At 43.6% G+C, this 18757-nt stretch overlaps 1 protein-coding gene across 1 annotated transcript in view; it reads left to right on the forward strand.

Moving 5' to 3' along the window:
* Positions 1–18757, forward strand: part of LOC136628982 (zinc finger protein 182-like) — a 259616-nt gene that overhangs the window by 212701 nt on the left and 28158 nt on the right. Inside the window, exons 13-15 of the mRNA XM_066605066.1 lie at positions 15605–15696; positions 15874–16053; positions 16136–16259. Of these exons, the coding sequence (XP_066461163.1) occupies positions 15605–15696; positions 15874–16053; positions 16136–16259 (396 nt within the window). The remainder of the gene's footprint in view (positions 1–15604; positions 15697–15873; positions 16054–16135; positions 16260–18757) is intronic.

The raw sequence follows: 18757 nt of genomic DNA on the forward strand, positions 1-18757 counted from the left end.
TAAGACAACAATACAAATATTACAATATGTCAGTAGGCGGCCGCCCTCTTTGTATATTCTTAGTTACTCTATAACACAATATCAAAGAAAAATAAGTAGTAGGAAGATAATAAGTAAAGTTCCTGGACACCCCTGTGCCCCATGACTTCATCCCCTTTTTTATTTACCCTTAAGCAATCATTTAAGCGATAATCGTTGCGTCTAAACCCACTGTCATTGTTCACTTTTCGTGCACTGCTAGCTGATCATTAAATTCTGGTCAACCTAAAAATCGTTGTAATGTCTTATCAGACCGCATGCTAAGTTCTCCATGGGTAGTGCTGATAGCATTGTTACCCATCAGACAACAAAGGAGCTGAATGGAGATAGGAGTCCTCTGACTATTAACTGCATTCAGCTGAAGGCTTCATTTGTGCACTAATAAGCTATTAAGGAGCTGAGTAGCTAATTAGCTCTTTGATGTTTTTTGATATCTTGCATGCAGTAAATCTTCTTTTACCACTTCAAGTAAACTTGATTAATATTTGGTCTGTTTGTATGTAAACCTATTTACTCTCACTGCCGAATCCACTTAGAAGCAAATGTTATGAGTAAGGCTCTATGCAGCTGAAATGCGTAGAATAATCTAATAAATTTTGCGCATTCAAGCACAGTTTACAGCACTGGGAGACCGTACTTCTCAGATTGAATCTAAAATAGAAGCTCACAATAGGTTATTGGATATAAATAATGCCCTAGACGGGGAGGTAGAAGCACTGAAATTGAAAGTTGCAGATTTAGAAGATCGGTCTCACCGACAACGTGTAATTTTGCAGTATACCAGAAAAACTCGCAGAACATCTTAAAGATTTCTTTGTTTCAGTCTTTCCAGATACAACTCAAATTGATCTTTTAATAGACAAAATGCAACAAATACCAAAACCTAAATCTATGCCTGCATCAAGTCCAAGAGATGTTATTGCCTGTTTACATTTTTACCATTTTAAAGATAAACTGATGCTAGCGCCTAGGGATATACACTATCTTCCTTTAGCATTTCAGGCAGTAGATTGGAGTCTTGGGCGTAGGCAATGAAGGAGGGCAACAAGGTCAGTAAAACTGGGGTTGGTACACGGAGATGTCGATGCAGCACAGTGGATTAAGCAGAGACATGGTCAATAAACAAGCCATACTTAGCTGACAATACTCCTCCAGGGGACTCACTGCTGCTCCAAATTCACCTAGAATCAACTCCTTAAAAAATGTTAGTGGCCATGCACCATCTACCATTTTGTGTGGATTGAAGGGCACACATAACTATTTCTTACTGAATAACCTCATTTATGGGGGTGAAATCTAGTATTTCCTTTTAAGTATCATTTTTAGGATGCCTTACATGCTGTATACATCGTAGCCTAGGAGTGACATACACGCACATTTTGGTTAGATATTCTAAAATTCTTAATCTCTCCTTTGCATCGTCACTAAAGAGTCACTGCATACTCAATCATATGTTTTTGTTGGTGACATGCCATAACATCAAATATCAGTTTTTGAATTGTGCTTGCAATTTACTAGGGTTCTACAGAAGACCCTATACGCACATATTGTTAGCTGGTCACAAGGCATTTCACTGTGTTTATATAAACTGTAGAAATGATCTTCCACATAATATCACTAAATGGAAAGTACTTGGTCCTTCTGAAAGTTCTCTACTTTAGAGAAAGACTAAAAGTCTGAATGCAGATATCTTGTGCACACAAGAATCACTCTTTAGTCAGTAGGACATTTTCCGATTTAAAGGCTGATTTAAACACAATGGTTTTCACTCAAAAAAAAGCCGTCTTTAGAAAGATAATGGTATCTAACTGCACTGACCTTGTGCAGTTTTTGTTAAGGAATCGCTGATCATTCTCTTTCTGGATGCTGAAAGAGAACGATCAGCCTTATCAGGAGAATACACAGCAGGATATAGCTGATACTATTGTTTCAGCTGTATCCCACTCCCTGAACATAGCCGGGTTATGAAGAACACAGCAGTCCAGCTGTGTTATGCATATCCCTCTCGGAGCGCTCAACTGTATAACAGCCGTACGCTCTGAGCAGAACACAGCTGGATGCAGAAGACAAGGGGCCCCACTTGTCTTCTGCATCCCCCACTCGGAGTGCAAAGTGACTCAATCAATCAACTTGAGTTTAAAGGCACACAACGATTATCAGTCAAAAGTCGCTCAAAATACATCTTTTGAACGATAATCGTGTCTAAACCAGGCTTAAGACACAAACATTTCCCACATAGTCTTGCTGCTCCAGCAATTAATAAAAAAAGAAAGATTAATCATTGTAATAAATACTTGACCAAAATAACCTCTTTACTGCTTAGATTTTATTTTTCCATAACGACTGTAAACTCGAGATACGGCCATCCAGAACATGAAGTGCTTGCAAAACTTATATTAGGGGACAGTTTATAAGCTTAGCAGCTGCAGATAGAAGAGAGAAGAACAAATCAAGATTACATCTCTCAAACAATATTATTCACTTGAGTCAATTACAAAAAATTACTGCCCAGCTACATCACACATGATGCTTACCTCCAAAATCAGCTACATTAACTGTATTTATATAATTATAATCTTTTTTTTTTATAGCACCACTTACATTTAAGGGGGAACGGAGACAAAAACAAAAAATGCAAAAACCATGGTTACATACAGTAATCCATTCATGGAAACAGTAGGGGTGATGGTCTTGCTCCACTGAGCTTACATACTACAGGTAGCCGAGTGATACAGAAGGTAAGGGGCTGGAGATGTGCAAAGTATGGCAAGGTGGAGAGTGAGGGATGCTATCCACACAGACAATGGTCATACTAAATCCATATAGTAGCTGAATCGGTATGACTGCGGGGGGCAGTTAATTATGGCTAGCAGGGATTGCAGTCAGTGGGACAGGGAGCATTTTATCTTGCAGAGTACGGAGGGGTGCGATCTTAACGCACGCCTGAAATTTTGTGTCAGGGAATGCTCAGATAGTTTGAGGTAGTGCGTTGCAGAGAACAAGCGCTGCAGAAAATTAAAGAGGGGAATTAAAAAGATAAAATAAAGCCACAGTATTCTTAACATTGTGTTTCAACTCTAGAGTTGCTAACTCTAAAATATCTTATATTTTTAACACACAAAGAAAAGAAAAAATATTCAACTTTTAAGCTATATTGAATACTAGTTGATGCCTATGCTTCACTCAAACAGGATTTCCAGCAGGGCCCAACTGTTCTGCCATATTTGCATAAACTGCAATTGATGGTGTCTGTTGAATCTAGAGTCTTGAAAGTGCTACGATTCCTGGAACCCGTTGTCCAAACATATACATGTGTATAGCCCCTCATTAAAGGGGTGATAGGGGGAGGGATCAAAAACAGAAACCAATGCTGCACTACATGACGGTCACATGGTCGCTGATCTCTGGAGGCGGTCCCTAAGCAACAGCTCCTACATAGCATCGGCACATCACTAGGGGCGTTACTAATTTAAACGCCCACCTTTTGATTGGATAATGAGATACATACCCTCCTGTGGGGTCTATCCCAGGCAGGGACTATATAACAGGAGCATTGTGGCTGGTCTCTCATTGCTCTCTAGTCTACCACTAAGGCTGGAGACTATATCTGTGTCCTTGTTTGTTATTTTTCTTGGGGGATGGGAAATTTTTCCTAGCCTTAGCGAGATTGTTCACTAGGGCTTTAGATATCTGAGCTTCAACTAGCCAGTTTTCCACCTAGTCAGACAGGGACAGCATAGTGGAGAGTTTTCTAATCTACTAACTTGAGGATTTTTGTAACACTCTTATTTTTAAACAGGTAATTTTTATTTGGTTTTTACATTTTTTTGTTGTTGTACATAAATGATTCCATACAAGAAATTACATGTTGAGCATGTATAACGTAGCAAGTACAAATTATCGAGATAGTAATGAGAATACACGTAGTTAAAACAACTTCTATAATTCTTGTCCGAGTATAACGAATTATTACCCGGGATTTTCATGAGGAATCGAATGAGAATAAAAAAGAGTTGTAGTTGAGGGTATAGGATAACTGGTAAAAAACTGAGGAAATAACTCCTCAAGAAACTGGAAGCAGTCACTAACACACTTTACAGCCATTATCAGATTTTTATTTTTTTGTTATATATCATCACCATTCTCCGCAGGTAGGGGGGCGGAAAAGTTTGGTTAGGATTAGAGATGAGCGAACGTACTCGGATAAGCCATACTCGTCCGAGTAATTGGCTTTATCCGAGTACCGTTGTGCTCGGGGATAAAGATTCGGGGAGCGCTGCGGCTGACAGGTGAGTCGCGGCGGGGAGCAGGGGAGAGCGGGCGGGAGAGAAGGGGAGAAAGATTTCCCCTCCGTTCCTCCCCGCTCTCCCCTGCAGCTCCCCGCTCCGCAGCGCTCCCCGAATCTTTATCCCCGAGCACAGCGGTACTCGGATAAAGCCAATTACTCGGACGAGTATGGCTTATCCGAGTACGTTCGCTCATCTCTAGTTAGGATATGTTAGAGTAGTATTGTGCCCAGGGATTCCACGTGCGAAAGAAATTAGGCATAGTTTTGTTGGATAGAGCATAGATTTTTTCGTAAGGGCAATGGTCTTCTAATATGTCATGAACCTAAGTTATTGTGGGAGGGTGGGTAGATTTCAATTTTTTTGGTTAATGCTAGCTTAGCCACTATCAACATGTGGCAGGTCCATTTTCGTATCGTCGGGGGAATCTCATTACACTCTAGCAGCAATAATGCGAGTCCTGGCCTTTTGGGAATCCGCTGATGGGTGACCCTGTATATGGTGTGGAAGATCGCCTTCCAATACTCCTGTATATGTTGGCATTCCCAGAGTAGGTGAAGTAGTGTGCCCAGCTGTCCACATCCTCTCCAGCAGTGTTTGTCTGTGTTAGGAAAACATTTTGCTAGTTTGAAAGGTGTGTAATACCATCTGGTTAACACTTTATAATGTGTCCGGAGGAGGTTTGCCGAAAGCGTGGATTTGTTTGCCCAGTTAAAGGCAAGCGTCCACTGTCTCTGGGAGAAAGTGTTTTTCAGGTCGTATTCCCAATTTAAAAGACGGACTTTTTTTGTGTTCCCATGTCTCCGGTCAGGGTATTATAGTAGTGTCTTGTATGTGATGCCCCTTTTGGTTCTTTGTTGGAGAGAAAGGTGACCAACGCTTTAGGGAGTAAGCGACTCTTTAGGTGGGATACATTCAAGTATGACCTTATTTGACAGTATAGGTGGAAATCTTCAGGAGGAACATTGAAAATCGCTCTTAAGGTCAGGAAGGAGGCAACTCTCTCTCCCATGAACAGATCCCCCACTCGGCCAATTCTCAATCTAGACCATCTTGTGATCGATAAGTCTGGGATAAAGTATGTTAGTGTTTCCAAAGGTAGGTCTATCAGGGTCTCGTTTCAATTTTTGGATATAAAAATTCCAGGCTTGTATGGTTGCCAACATAGGGGGTGAGAATTTTCGCAAGTCTGGGCTGGGTGTGGAAAGTGGATGTATCCCGCTGATTGCCATCGCTTTAAGGAGAAAGCTGAGATTTCTGTTGTTAAGGTTTTTTTCTATATGAGCCCATGTTGTGGTAGGATATTTAGTCCGCCAAGGATCAGACAGATCCAGGTTTATGGCTTGACAATATGACCATAAATCAGGGACCCCCAGCCCTCCCTGTTTTCGATTGAGGTATAATATGGAAGATGCAACCCTGAGTCTCTTATTGTTCCATATGAATCGTAGTAGCTGTTTTTGAAACTCATTTACTTTGTTATGCGGCATTGGGAGAGCTATAGTACGAAATATATATAAAATTTTCGGGAGTATTAGCATTTTGTATAGTGTGATTCTGCCGAACCAAGAGTATTCTATTTTTTCTAACTCCTCTAAGTCTTTCTGTGTTGATGTATATAGTGGATCTAAGTTAGCATGAATCATTTCCGCTGTCGAGGACCATAGATTTATTCCTAGGTAGGGGATTGATTTTTGCCATTGGAATTTGAATTCCATTTTGATATCCTTTTTCAAGGAGGGAGAGATGTTGATGCCCAAAATTTAAGACTTATTGATGTTCAGCTTGTAGAAGGAAACTCTGCTAAAGGATAGTATAATATTGTAAATTTCTCTCAGGGATTCTAATGGGTTGGTGACCGTTAGGAGCACATCATCGGCATATAGTCCGACTTTGTGCTGTCTGCCGCCTAGTGGGAAAACTCTAACATGTGGTGAGTTTCTAATTAATTCTGCCATAGGTTCCATTATTATTACAAATCGCAAGGGGGAGAGGGGGCAACCCTGCCTTGTTCCATTTGTTATCTGGAAGGGGTTGGAAAGTGCGCCATCTATTAGGACCCTGGCTGACGGCGCAGTGTATGGGGCTTTGATTGCTCTCAACAGGCCTCCCTCTATTCCAAATTTTTTTAAGACCGAGAAGGCGAAACCCCAATGAAGTCTATCGAACGCCTTCTCTGCATCCAGGGAAAGGAGGAGAGAAGGCGCTCGACTCGACCCCATGTTCAACAGCAGGTTAATCACCCGCCTCGTGCCATCTGACACACGTCTCCCCTTGGTAAATCCAACCTGATCTATATGAATTATGGTAGGGAGTATTTGAAGCAATCTCATAGTTAGAATCTTAGAGTACAGTTTTGTATCTGTGTTAAGAAGCGATATTGGTCTATAACTCGTTGTAGATTCTGTTGGTTTCCCTGGTTTAGGGATAGTAATAATAGTAGCTTGTAGCATCTCTGGGGGCATAGTTCCCTTCGACATTGCTTCATTGAATGTGTCGGTAAGATGGGGGAGAGAATGTAGGCATAGATTTTATAGTATTCATTAGAAAACCCGTTGGGTCCTGGCGATTTGAAGTTTTTTAGGAGTTTAATTGCTTTTTCAACTTCCTCAGTAGAGATAGGGTTGTCCAAATTGTGGGTTGTAGTGTCTATTTTAGGCAGATCTATTTTTTGTAAGAAGTCATTGATTATTGTTGAGTTTGGTTGGGGGGTTGACATATCGGGTTTTTTTTTTTTTTTTTTTTTTTAACAATCTTGTTTTTATTTGAGCATAGAAAAAAAAATCGTTTACAAACAGTGAGTAATTTCTTACAGAAATGAAGCCATTGTAGGACGTAACTAACAAATCACAGATTATGAGTGTTACATGTTTGGTTAGCGATGAAATGTACCAAACTTGCTTTGACATATCGTTTTGTAAGTTATATAGGCTGGCATAAAAGACACTAAATTCATTTGCTATATCCTGTGGGTGGGTGAGTTTTATATTTGGGTTTTCCGCTTTGAGAAGAAAGGGGGTCCTCGCTTTAATGTGTTTGGGTCTCGCCAGGTTTGACATTAGCTTAGAAGTTTTATTGTAGGAGAAGTAGTTTGCTTTGAGATATTTGGTGTTCTTGTTACACTCCTCTAATAGTATCGATCTTAGAGCTCTTCTGGTCTTTGTTAGTTCTGTTTGGTCGGAGTTAGAGGGGGAGCTCTGTAAGGCTAGTTCTAGTTTTTGAATTTGGTTTAGTAAGTTGTCAATTTGTTCTTGTTTTTTTTTTTTTTTGCTGCACATTTAGCTTGATCATAGTGCCCCTAATTACAGCCTTGTGGGCGTTCCACAAGGTAAAGGGGTTTATTCCTGGAGTGGCATTTAGTCTGAAATACTCTTTTAAGGCTTCAGATATTATGGTTTTGTTTTGGGGAAATTTGATTAGGGGGATGTTATTACGCCAAATTTTTGCGGTCCCTTTCGAGATTCCTAGGTCTATCTTTAAAGATATTGGGGAGTAATCAGACCAAGTTGCTACGTGTATTTCTGATGCTTTGATGTCGGGTAGGGTCCACCTGTCCACCACAAATAGGTCGATTCGCGAAAAAGATTTATGCCTAGGAGAAAAAAAGGTAAACTCTCTCGAAGAGGAGTTTAGACATCTGAAGGAGTCGTATAATGCCTCCTTGCATAACCACGGAAACAGAGTAGGGGATGTCCTATGTTTATTTGTGGAGTCCATTATTCTATCTGGAGTTATATTAAAGTCCCCGCACATCACTAATTTTCCTTTTTGCACTTTTTTTTACTTTTTTTATGACTTTGTTTAGAAAGGAGATCTGGGCTTTATTTGGGGCATAAATGTTAGCTAATGTAATAAATCTTTCATTCAGGGTGCCTACTAGGATGAGATATCTTCCTTTAGGGTCAGAGAGTTGTTCCTTCAGCACAAAGTTAGCATTGGATCTGAAGGCAGTTAGAACACCTGCTCGTTTTTTTTAAAGCGCATGACATAAATATTTGTGGATACCTCTTGTTGGAGAATTTTGGGCAGGCTATGCAGGAGAAATGTGTCTCCTGTAGTCAGATTATATCTGCCTTTGTTTGATTAGCGTCTCTCCATATTGAAGCCCTTCCTTTTAAAGGGTGAATTTAAGCCCCTTGCGTTTTGAGAAGTGATTTTAAGTGTCATATCTATTTAAATAGATAGCATTAATATTCTGCATGTGAGGTGTGACTGCATAAACAGCAACTGTTAAACAATTAGATATACATACTGAAATGAACATAGCAGGGTCCATACGGTTCAAAGCTGAGGTGAAGCATTTATGTTGCCTGCAAAGATAAAGTACAAAAACAGAACATATACAGAGGGTATATAGAAAGGCAGGACTTAACACCTGCATGTTATCAGGGGGGGGGGGGGGTAAGAAGAGTTCGCCTGATGTTGGTCAGCCTTTCATACTGGCAGTATTCAAAGCAGTTCCAGAAGTTGGGAGAGTAGAGAGCAGCCTCCAGGAAGCGGATCTGGAAGTAGCTTCAGGGATGAGCTGGTAGAGACCGGTTCTTAGTCGTTTTCTTGGCTCTTGCTGCCGGGGCCAGTTGCGCATTTTCTGTAGAAGTAATTCCCCATAGCTCTAGGAGTCTCTCTCCTTCTTGGAGGTTAGTGATTATATGCAGGGAGCCATCCTTATGTATTAGTAGCTTCGTCCGAAAGCCCCATTTGTATAAAATTTTGTTGGAGCGAAGGGCTGCGATGATGGGTGCCAGATTCCGCCTTGCTTGGATTGTTGGTTTAGACAGATCTATAAATAGCTGGATGCCAGAGAATGAGTTAGGTAAGTTATTTATCTTTCGTGAGGACTGCATCATGGCCTCTTTTAATGTGAAAAAAATGAATTCTGGCAATCACATCTCTTGGGGTTTCTGTGTGTATGAAGCTTGGTTTGGGCAACCTGTGTGCCCTATCTATGAGGCGTTCTTGCTCTGACGAGTTTGGGAGGATTGCTTGAATTAGTTGAGAGAGAAAGTCTTTTAGGTTTGCTGAGGTGACTGTTTCTGGGATACCTCGGAATTTGACGTTATTACGCCTATTTCTGTCCTCTAATGTGGCCAGCTTATTCTTTATGGCGGTTACCTCCTCCTCTAAGGCGTAGTGCGCGTCAATTAGGTTGTTATGAGAGGAGGTCAGTTCCGCCATTTTATTTTCGACATGATCTGTCCGGTCGCCTAGTTCTTGGATTGATGAATTAACTGAGGAGGACAGCTTTTGGAGGTCTTTTTGCATGGAGTCTCTAAGTGCCATGACTAGGTTTTTTATGAACAGCTCTGAAGCTTGTTGATCTGTGGAGGGGAGACTCATAATAGGGTCTTCAGAGAGACTTATGATGGGGTTTGAGGGAGAGGGAGACAACACTCTCTGCCTCTGCTTCTCTGGACTAGCAGTGGGGGAAGAGTTTGCCTCCGGCTGAGGTCTGTAGCTGGGCGCCATTTTAGCTACTGTACTTTCCCCAGGGATCGTAATGGAGACTGCACTCACCGCTCCTTGTGCTGTAGGTGAGAGCCGCTGGTCTACGGAGGCTTCTGTAAGGCGTCCTACTGTGTTAGCTGTGGGTAAAGTCGTTTTGACAGGTGAGGGAGCCGCTGCTGTCTCTTCCTCCGCAGAGGAGCTGGAGCGCGGGGAAGTGCTGCATGCCGCCGCGGTCTTTTCTTTGTTGGCGCCCCGGACTGTGAAGAAGTCCGAAACTCTCTGTGGTGGTGCTTTGGAGATCCTCCGCTTAGTTGCCGCTGTGCTCCCCCCGGTAAGTGGAGCAGCAGGTTGTAGTTTTGTCCTTCTCGGTTGCATGGTTGTTGCTTTTGAAGGCTTAGACGAGCGGAGCTTACAAAAGCGTGTCCAGCTCGGTCGGCAGTCAGGCCACGCCCCCGTAACACTCTTATTTTTGAGTGCTTTTCCTTATTGTCCGCCGTCTATTGCTGGAGGTATTGCCAAGGTCTTTGCTGTGTTCCTCAATGAACATCTAATAAAAGGATTTCACGGTGAGTAAAAAAGGCCTGTTTTACCTTTATATCATATTAAAAAATAGTACATTTTTTCTTATTCATATTACTGCATTGAAAAGGTAATTTATTTTACACTTTGAGCAGTTAAAACAATATTCTTTGCCATAATTGCTATTTTGGTCCCCTCATCTTTTCAGAAAAATGGAAATAAAAAAGATCAAAATGTCTTATGTACACTAAAATGCTATCACCAACAACTACAGCTTGGCTTGCAAAATAAAAGGAATCACACAGATCCAAAAAGAAAAAGAAAAACATGTCAGCCTTAGAATTTAATGACACAAAGCAAATTTTTTAAAAGGTTGACTTTTTCAACAGAAACTAAACTTAATAACCCCTTAGTGACGAAGCCTGTTTGCGCCTTAGTGACGGAGCCAAATTTTGGAAATCTGACATGCGTCGTTCAACGTAGCATAACTCCGTAAAGACTTTACATATCCAAGTGATTCTGACATTGTTTTTTCGCCACATGTTGTACTTCATTTAGGTTGTAAAAAGAGACCGATATAATTTGTGTATGTTTATTAAAAGTACCAATATTGGAAAAATTTTGAAAAACTTGTCATTTTTTCACATTTTCAACCGTAATATCTCAAATAGGTCCAAACATACTGTACAAATTTTTGATAAGATATGTATTTCCATCTGTTTACTTTATTCTGAATGCACACTTGAAAAACTTTTGTGTTTTTTGTTTTAACCATTTAGAGGACGTACACATTTAACATTACTTTTCAGCATTTTGAGGAACACTTTGTTTTCCTGCACCAAGTTTGCAAAGGCTCATAAGTGTCAGAATAATAGATACCCCCACAAATGGCCCCATTTTAAAAACTACACCCCTTAATGTATCCACTGAGGGGTGTCATGAGTATTTTGACCCCACCAGTTTTTTTCAGGAATTAATTCAATTTAGAGGAGAAAAAATAAAATTTCATATTTTTACAAATATCTCATTTTAAAGACATATTTTTTTCCTATAGAGCCCATGAAAATGAGGATTTACACCCCAAAATGGATACCCCTGTTTCTTTGTGTTCAGAAACATACCCATTGTGGCCCTAATCTTATGTCTGGATGCACAACGGGACCCAAAATGAAAGGAGCAGTCGGTGTCTTTCAGAACATAAATTTTGCTTGAAGGCGTTTTAGGCCCCATAGCAGTTTTGTAGAGCTCTTGAGCGGCCAAAACCAAAGAGAACCCCCACAAGTGACCCCATTTTGAAAACTAGACCCCTTAACGAATTTATCTAGGGGTGTACTGCCCATTTTGACCCCACAGTTTTTGAATGAATTCAAGCCAAGCAAAAGGAAAAAATTGTGATTTTCGTTTTTTTGTCAATTCTGTCATTTTAAAAACAGCTTTTTTTGTACAGTACACACATGAATGAAGCCTTTCACCCCAAAATAAATACCCCTGTTTCTCCTGTGTTCAGAGACATACCCATTGTGGCCCTAATCTTATGTCTGGATGCACAACAGAGCGCAAAACGAAATGAGTAGTCGGTGGCTTTCAGAACATAGATTTTCCTTGAAGGCGTTTTAGGCCCCATAGCACATTTGTAGAGCTCTTGAGCGGCCAAAATCAAAGAGAACCCCCACAAGTGACCACATTTTGAAAACTAGACCCCTTAACAAATGTATCTAGGGGTGTACTGCCAATTTGGACCCCACAGTTTTTGAATGAATTGAAGCCAACAAAAGGAAAAAATTGTGATTTTCGTTTTTTTTGGCAATTCTGTCATTTTAAAAACAGCTTTTTTTGTACAGCACACATATGAAGGAAGCCTTGCACCCCAAAATGGATACCCCTGTCTGTACTGTTTTCAGAAACATACCCATTGTGGCCCTAATATTATGTCCGCATGCACAATGGGGCCCAAAATGAAAGCAGTAATCGGTGGCTTTCAGAACATAGATTTTGCTTGAAGTCCTTTTAGGCGCCATTGCCCACTTGTAGAGTTCTTGAGCAGCCAAAACCACAGGGAACCCCCACAAATGACCCCATTTTGAAAACTAGACACCTTAACGAATTTATCTAGGGGTGTACTGTGTATTGTAACCCTACAGTTTTTGAATAGATCTAAGCAAAGCAGTAGGAAAAAATTACGATTTTCATTTTTTGGGCTATTGCGTCAATTTAAAAACTGTTTTTTTTGTACAGCACACATAGGAATGAAGACTTTCACCCCAAAATTGATACCCCTGTTTGTCCCGTGTTCAGAACCATACCCCTTGTGGCCCTAATCTACTTAAAGGACACATGGCTAGGCCTATAATGGAAGGAGCACCCGTTGGATTTCAGGGTACAATGGAATAAATTCCAGGCCCCATTGCCCACTTGTAGAGCCATTGAGCGTCCAAAACGATAAAGAACCCCACAAATGACCCCATTTTAAAAACTAGACCCCTTAACGAATTCATCTAGGGCTGTACTGCGTATTTTGACCCCACAGTATTTGAATAAATCTAAGCAAAGCAGAAGGAAAAAATTACGATTTTCATTTTTTTGGCAATTTTGTCAATTTAAAAACTGGTTTTTTTTTGTACAGTGTACAAAGGAATGAAGACATTCACCCCAAAATGGATACCCCCATTTGTCCCGTGTTCAAAAACATACCCATTGTGGCCCTAATCTACTTACAGGAAACATGGCAAGGCCTGTAATGGAGGGAAAAACCGTTGGATTGCAGGGCACAACTGAATAAATTCCAGGCCCCATTGCTCATTTGTATGGAATAAAAATTGATTTCCTAAAAATATCACCCCTCCACGCCCTTTTCGGCTTTCCCCAAATCTTAGATAAAAGTAATAATGTGAACTGTGTAGTATTTCCAAAGACAGGGGTAATTACGGAGGCTGGTTGGGATGGGTACATGGGGCAATAAAACCGGGTATCCCCCCTCCTCTCATGCTTTTTGGGGATATTTCTTGACCTCAGTGGCGGGTATGGGGTGTAAAAAGTAGCGGTTCGTGAGTCTTCGTAAGCTTGATGAGGTGCGGCGGTCTTACACAGAAGGCGCTCAACAAGCTGCTCCTGGAACTGCAGGAAGGTGAGCGTTCTTCTTGTAAATTGCGTATTACAGGTAGCGGCCTGAATAACGCCGGGCTCACGCAGCCGTAGGCGGAATCTGCTTGCGGAGGCCTGCAGCGGATCCCAGCTGTGAGCCCGGCTGTGACCCTGTGTACGGCCGCGTAATGTACTGCGCATAACTGCCTATTCACACAGGTGGTCATTCGCAGTACACTTTTTTTTTTTGTTTGTATTTCCCGCACCATCGCTTAGGGATGACGCGGGTACCCGCAGCCCGTATACAACGTAGTTGCGTATGGGCTGCGGGTATATCCGCGACCACGGAGCACAATGGGCTCTATGTTGCGGATATCCGCAGTAAAATAGAACCTGCTGCATTCTCTTTTCTGCGAGTGGATACACAATTCCCACTAATGTGAGCGGAATTGTGTAATCCAATGCGATTGATCTGCGTAATACCGCGGATCAGACGCATGCGGAATCCGTAATTCCTATCCGGTCATGTGAGACCGGCCAAAGGTAGATCGCTACCTTTTTTTCACGTGAATGGGGACCGCTCAATGAGGCCACCCGTCACTGCTCCAGGCTCTCGGCGACCGATGGTCGCTGAAAGCAAGGAGATTTTAAGTTTCCTGGGCTCCCCGACTCCTGCACGTGTCCGGTGTTTTGCTGGCGGTCGCATGTGCAGAATCCGAGAAAGTTCACGGAGGAAGATCGCGTCGGGGTGCAAATACGGAGGCCTCCGGTAAAAAGTTTAATCTCCTCTCACCGATCGCATCGCTGAGGGGAGATGAACCTTCACCTTTTTTTAACTTTTACGTGATCGCCATTATTCATTGGATAACGGCGAACACGTGACCAGGAACCGCTCACCGCGCCCTCCCTCGTTAAATCTCCAGGCTCTCGGCTAAGTTTTGTAGCCAGGAGCAGGGAGCTTTTAAATTACCACGGCTTTTGCGCATGTGCCTGCCATATTGGCGACGGGCGCATGCGCAGAAGCTGGGGTAAGGTCCGCGGATAAATCCGCGGGCCTTAGGTACGTCATTTCATCCTCCCTCACGGATATGATCCGTGGGGGGAGATTAAACGCAAGCTTTTTGAACTTTTTTAAACTTTTTTTTTTACTTTTTGCACATTTTTTTTTTACTTTTTACCCCTTTTTTATTTTTATTTTTTTTACTTTTTGCACTTTTTTTTTTACTTTACATGATCACTGTCATCCATTGGATGACAGTGATCATGCCCCCTAGTGACATCCATCTGCTCCTGGCTACACATGGTAGCCTGGAGCAGAGGAATTTTGAATTTCCCGGGGCTCGAGCCCCTCTGTGCACATTGACATCGGGCGCGCATGCGCTGATGTGGATTTTGGGTCCCGGAACATCGCAGAGGACCGGGGGTGAGTATTTTCACCTCCCCTCATGGATCCGTTCCATGAGGGGAGGTGAAACTTTACTTTTCTTTTACTTTTTTAACTTTTTTGCGATCGCCGCTATCCAATGGATAGCGGCGATCGTGGGCCCGGGGACTGCTCACAGCGGTCCCTGGTAACACCTCCTGGTTCCCGGCTACCTTCAGGAGCCGGGAGCCAGGAGATTTTAAATTTGCCGGGGGCTCCCGGGCTTCTGCGCATGCGCGTGACGTAATCATCTGGCGCATGCGCAGAAGGCCGCCGGCGGGTCCGGGAGTACTAGATCTCCAGGGCACACCGCCGACAAGCCGTGTGAGTATTTTCAGCTGCCCTGGTGGATTCGATCCATCAGAGCAGCTGAATATCTGTCATTTTACGCACTTTTCTTTACTTTTTTGCGATCGGCGCTATCCATTGCCGATCGCTATACCGGGGGGGACTGCCCGCATCCTGGGATGACAGCTCCATGCTGTCGGCTACCTGTGCGCACCGACAGCATGGAGCTGTCACGTCCTCAGGCAAGTGGGCATTAATCCAAAGAGGATGCATAAAACTATGTCCTCTAGGATTAAAGCCCACTTTCTGAGGACGTAGTTTCCCGATGGGGCAGTCGTTAAGGGGATAAAATTGGAATCGCTGACCTATGTCACATTTAGACTGCCTGTCGATATCTAACAATTGGGCATCATAAAACTCCTGCCATGGGATTTGTGTGGTTTTTATATTGGCTCATCTTCTTTCCATTCAGATCCTACAAAGTAGGATCCTCTGATATCTTCTATATAACATCATATTCCAGATTTACCGCTCAGGATGGAGGAGGACAGAAAGAAGCTGGTGAAACGTATGTTAAATCTTACCATGGAGATACTCTTCAAATTTACCGGAGAGGTGAGAGATTCTGATGTCATAATACATCATTCCTATCTATGATAATAGCAGACGATGTCACTGGAGAGGGGAGACTGTTCTGATGATGTCACATTACATCATTCTTATCTATGGTAATAACAGATATTATGACTGCAAATGTCTATGGTGATATTTATTAATGTTTCCCATATACAGGATTACACAGTAGTGAAGAAGACCTTTAGTGATGCCTGTTGCACCCCTGTGTATGATGAACAAGGAAGACCCCTGAGTCCAGCCGTGGAGCCTTCACCTCACCCCATAATATGTGAGGATATCAATGTACAGGAGATTCTGGAACTCACCAACAAAATGATTGATCTTCTGATTGGAGAGGTGACACTGCAGGATATGCTGGGACATTATATATTTTAAGCACTGGGAGCTTTTGGGTAATGATTGTATATTGTGTTGTCAGGTGCCTATAAGGTGTCAGGATGTCGCTGTCTATTTCTCCATGGAGGAGTGGGAGTATTTAGAAGGACACAAGGATCTGTACAAGGACGCCATGATGGAGACCCGCCAGCCGCTCCCATCACCAGGTAATAGACAGGACTAAATGTTCATGCACATCTTCCTGTTACACTATTTATATATCTTGTTTGTATCTTTTGATCTTATATGTCTTACATGGTGATATTTTTTTTATCCCTTTGATGTCTTTTTTTTCCAATTCAACTTTTTATTGAATATTCCATGTTATTACTACTGACAAAATGTAGAGAATAGAGATGAGTGAACGTACTCGTCCGAGCTTGATGCTCGCTCGAGTATTAGGCTGCTCGAGACGCTCGTTACTCGAGATGAGCACCACGCGATACTCGAGTCAATTGCATTTCCTTCCCTACATGTTTAGCGCCATTTTCTGGCCAATAGACATACAGGGAAGGCATTACCACTTCCTCCTGTGATGTGCCAGCCCTATCCCACCCCCCTGCAGTGAGTGGCTGGCAAGATCAAGTGACCGCCGAGTATTTAAAGCGGTCCCGCCCGTGGCTCGCCTCAGACACACACTGGGAGAGATCAGGGAGAGTGCTGTTCCCGCTGTTGCTGCTATAGGAAGAGTGTTAGTGTCTTCAAGAACCCCAACAGTCCTTCTTAGGGCCACATCTGACCGTGTGCATTACTGTTGTGGCTGCTGGGAGCAGTTTTGCACAATTTTTTTTTTTCATCTTGGGCTGTGCAGGCTATAGCGTTAAAAGTCTGCAGTCAATTATACAGAGTTTACAGAGTATACAATTATACAGCGAATAGGGGTAGTACTGGTGAGGCAGGGACATTGGTAGAGGAAAGACATACACGCTATATAGGCTATTTGCTTTTTCAAAAAAATTGGAAAAAAACCCACTTCTTTGGGCTACCTGGAACCGTGTACAGTTTACTGCCTGTCTGCTGGGAGTTGTAGTGGCTCACTATTACACAGCTAGGCCTTTTTGCAACCTTGCGTCATAATTTTTTCGCACTACAGTGTGCGTTACATAAGCGCTGTCAGCCTCCAACTGCAGGCCAATAAGTGCCTAATTTTTTATAACGTTCTGTGTCTGTTCTATTCGTAATACACCATGCTGAGGGTATGCGGTAGGCCTAGAGGACGACGACGCGGAGGCCCAAAGGGGGGTGTGGGCACAGGCCGAGTTACTGGTCCAGGTGGGTCACAGCCGGCTGCTGTGGGATTAGGAGAGAGGCAAGTTTCTGGGGTCCCCAGCTTCATATCACAATTTATGGGTCCACGAGGTAGACCTTTATTACAAACTGAGCAGTGTGAGCAGGTCCTGTGGATGGCAGAAAATGCATCCAGCAATGTATCGACCACCCAGTCTTCTACGCAGCCCACTGCTACAACTCTGAATCCTCTGGCTGCTGCTCCTCCTTCCTCACAGCCTCCTCACTCCATGAAAATGACACATTCTGAAGAGCAGGCAGGCTCCTAGTAACTATTCTCGGGTCCCTACCTTGAGTGGGAAAAAATGGATCCTCTCTCACCTGCGGAGTTTGTCGTGACCGATGCCCAACCTTTGGAAGGTTCCCGGGGTCCGGATTAGGAGGCTGGGGACTTCCAGCAACTGTCTCAAGAGCTTTCAGTGGGTGAGGAGGTCGATGATGATGATGAGACACAGTTGTCTATCTGTGAGGTAGTAGTAAGGGCAGTAAGTCCGAGGGAGGAGCGAACAGAGGATTCGGAGGAAGAGCAGCTGGACGATGAGGTGACTGACCCCACCTGGTTCGCTAAGCCAACTGAGGACAGGGCTTTAGAGGGAGAGGCAAGCGCAGCAGCAGGACAGGTTGGAAGAGGCAGTGGGGTGGCCAGGGGTAGAGGCAGGGCCAGAGCGAAGACTCCCCCAACGGTTTCCCAAAGCACCCACTCGCGCCAAGCCACCGTGCAGAGGCCTAGGTCTTCAAAGGTGTGGATGTTTTTCAGTGAGAGCGCGGACGACTGACGAACAGTGGTGTGCAATCTGTGTCGCGCCAAGATCTGCAGGGGAGCCACCAGTACCAGCCTCACCACCACCAGCATGCGCAGGCATATGATGGCCAAGCACCCCACAAGGTGGGACGGAGGCTGTTCACCGCCTCTGGGTCGCACCACTGACCCTGTGCCCCATCCTGCCACTCAGATCCAACCCCCTCCTCAGGGCACAGGCACAAGCGCCTCCCGTCCTGTACCCACACCCTCACCTCCGCTGTCCTCGGCCCCATCCAGCAATGTCTCACAGCGCAGCGTCCAGCTGTCGCTAGCAGAAACGCAAATACGCCGCCATGCACCCGCACGCTCAAGCCCTAAACATGCACATTGCCAAATTGATCAGCCTGGAGTTGTTGCCGTACAGGCTTGTAGAAACGGAGGCTTTCAAAAACATGATGGCGGCGGCGGTCCCATGCTACTCGTTCTCCAGTCGCCACTATTTTTCCCGGTGTGCCGTCCCAGCCCTACACCAGCACGTCTATCGCAACATAAATCTTGCCCTTACCAACACGGTTACTGGGAAGGTCCACTTAACCACGAACACGTGGACAAGTACTGGCGGGCAGGACCACTATA

This window comes from Eleutherodactylus coqui, chromosome 5 (assembly GCF_035609145.1).
Source record: "Eleutherodactylus coqui strain aEleCoq1 chromosome 5, aEleCoq1.hap1, whole genome shotgun sequence".
Classification (NCBI taxonomy): domain Eukaryota; kingdom Metazoa; phylum Chordata; class Amphibia; order Anura; family Eleutherodactylidae; genus Eleutherodactylus; species Eleutherodactylus coqui.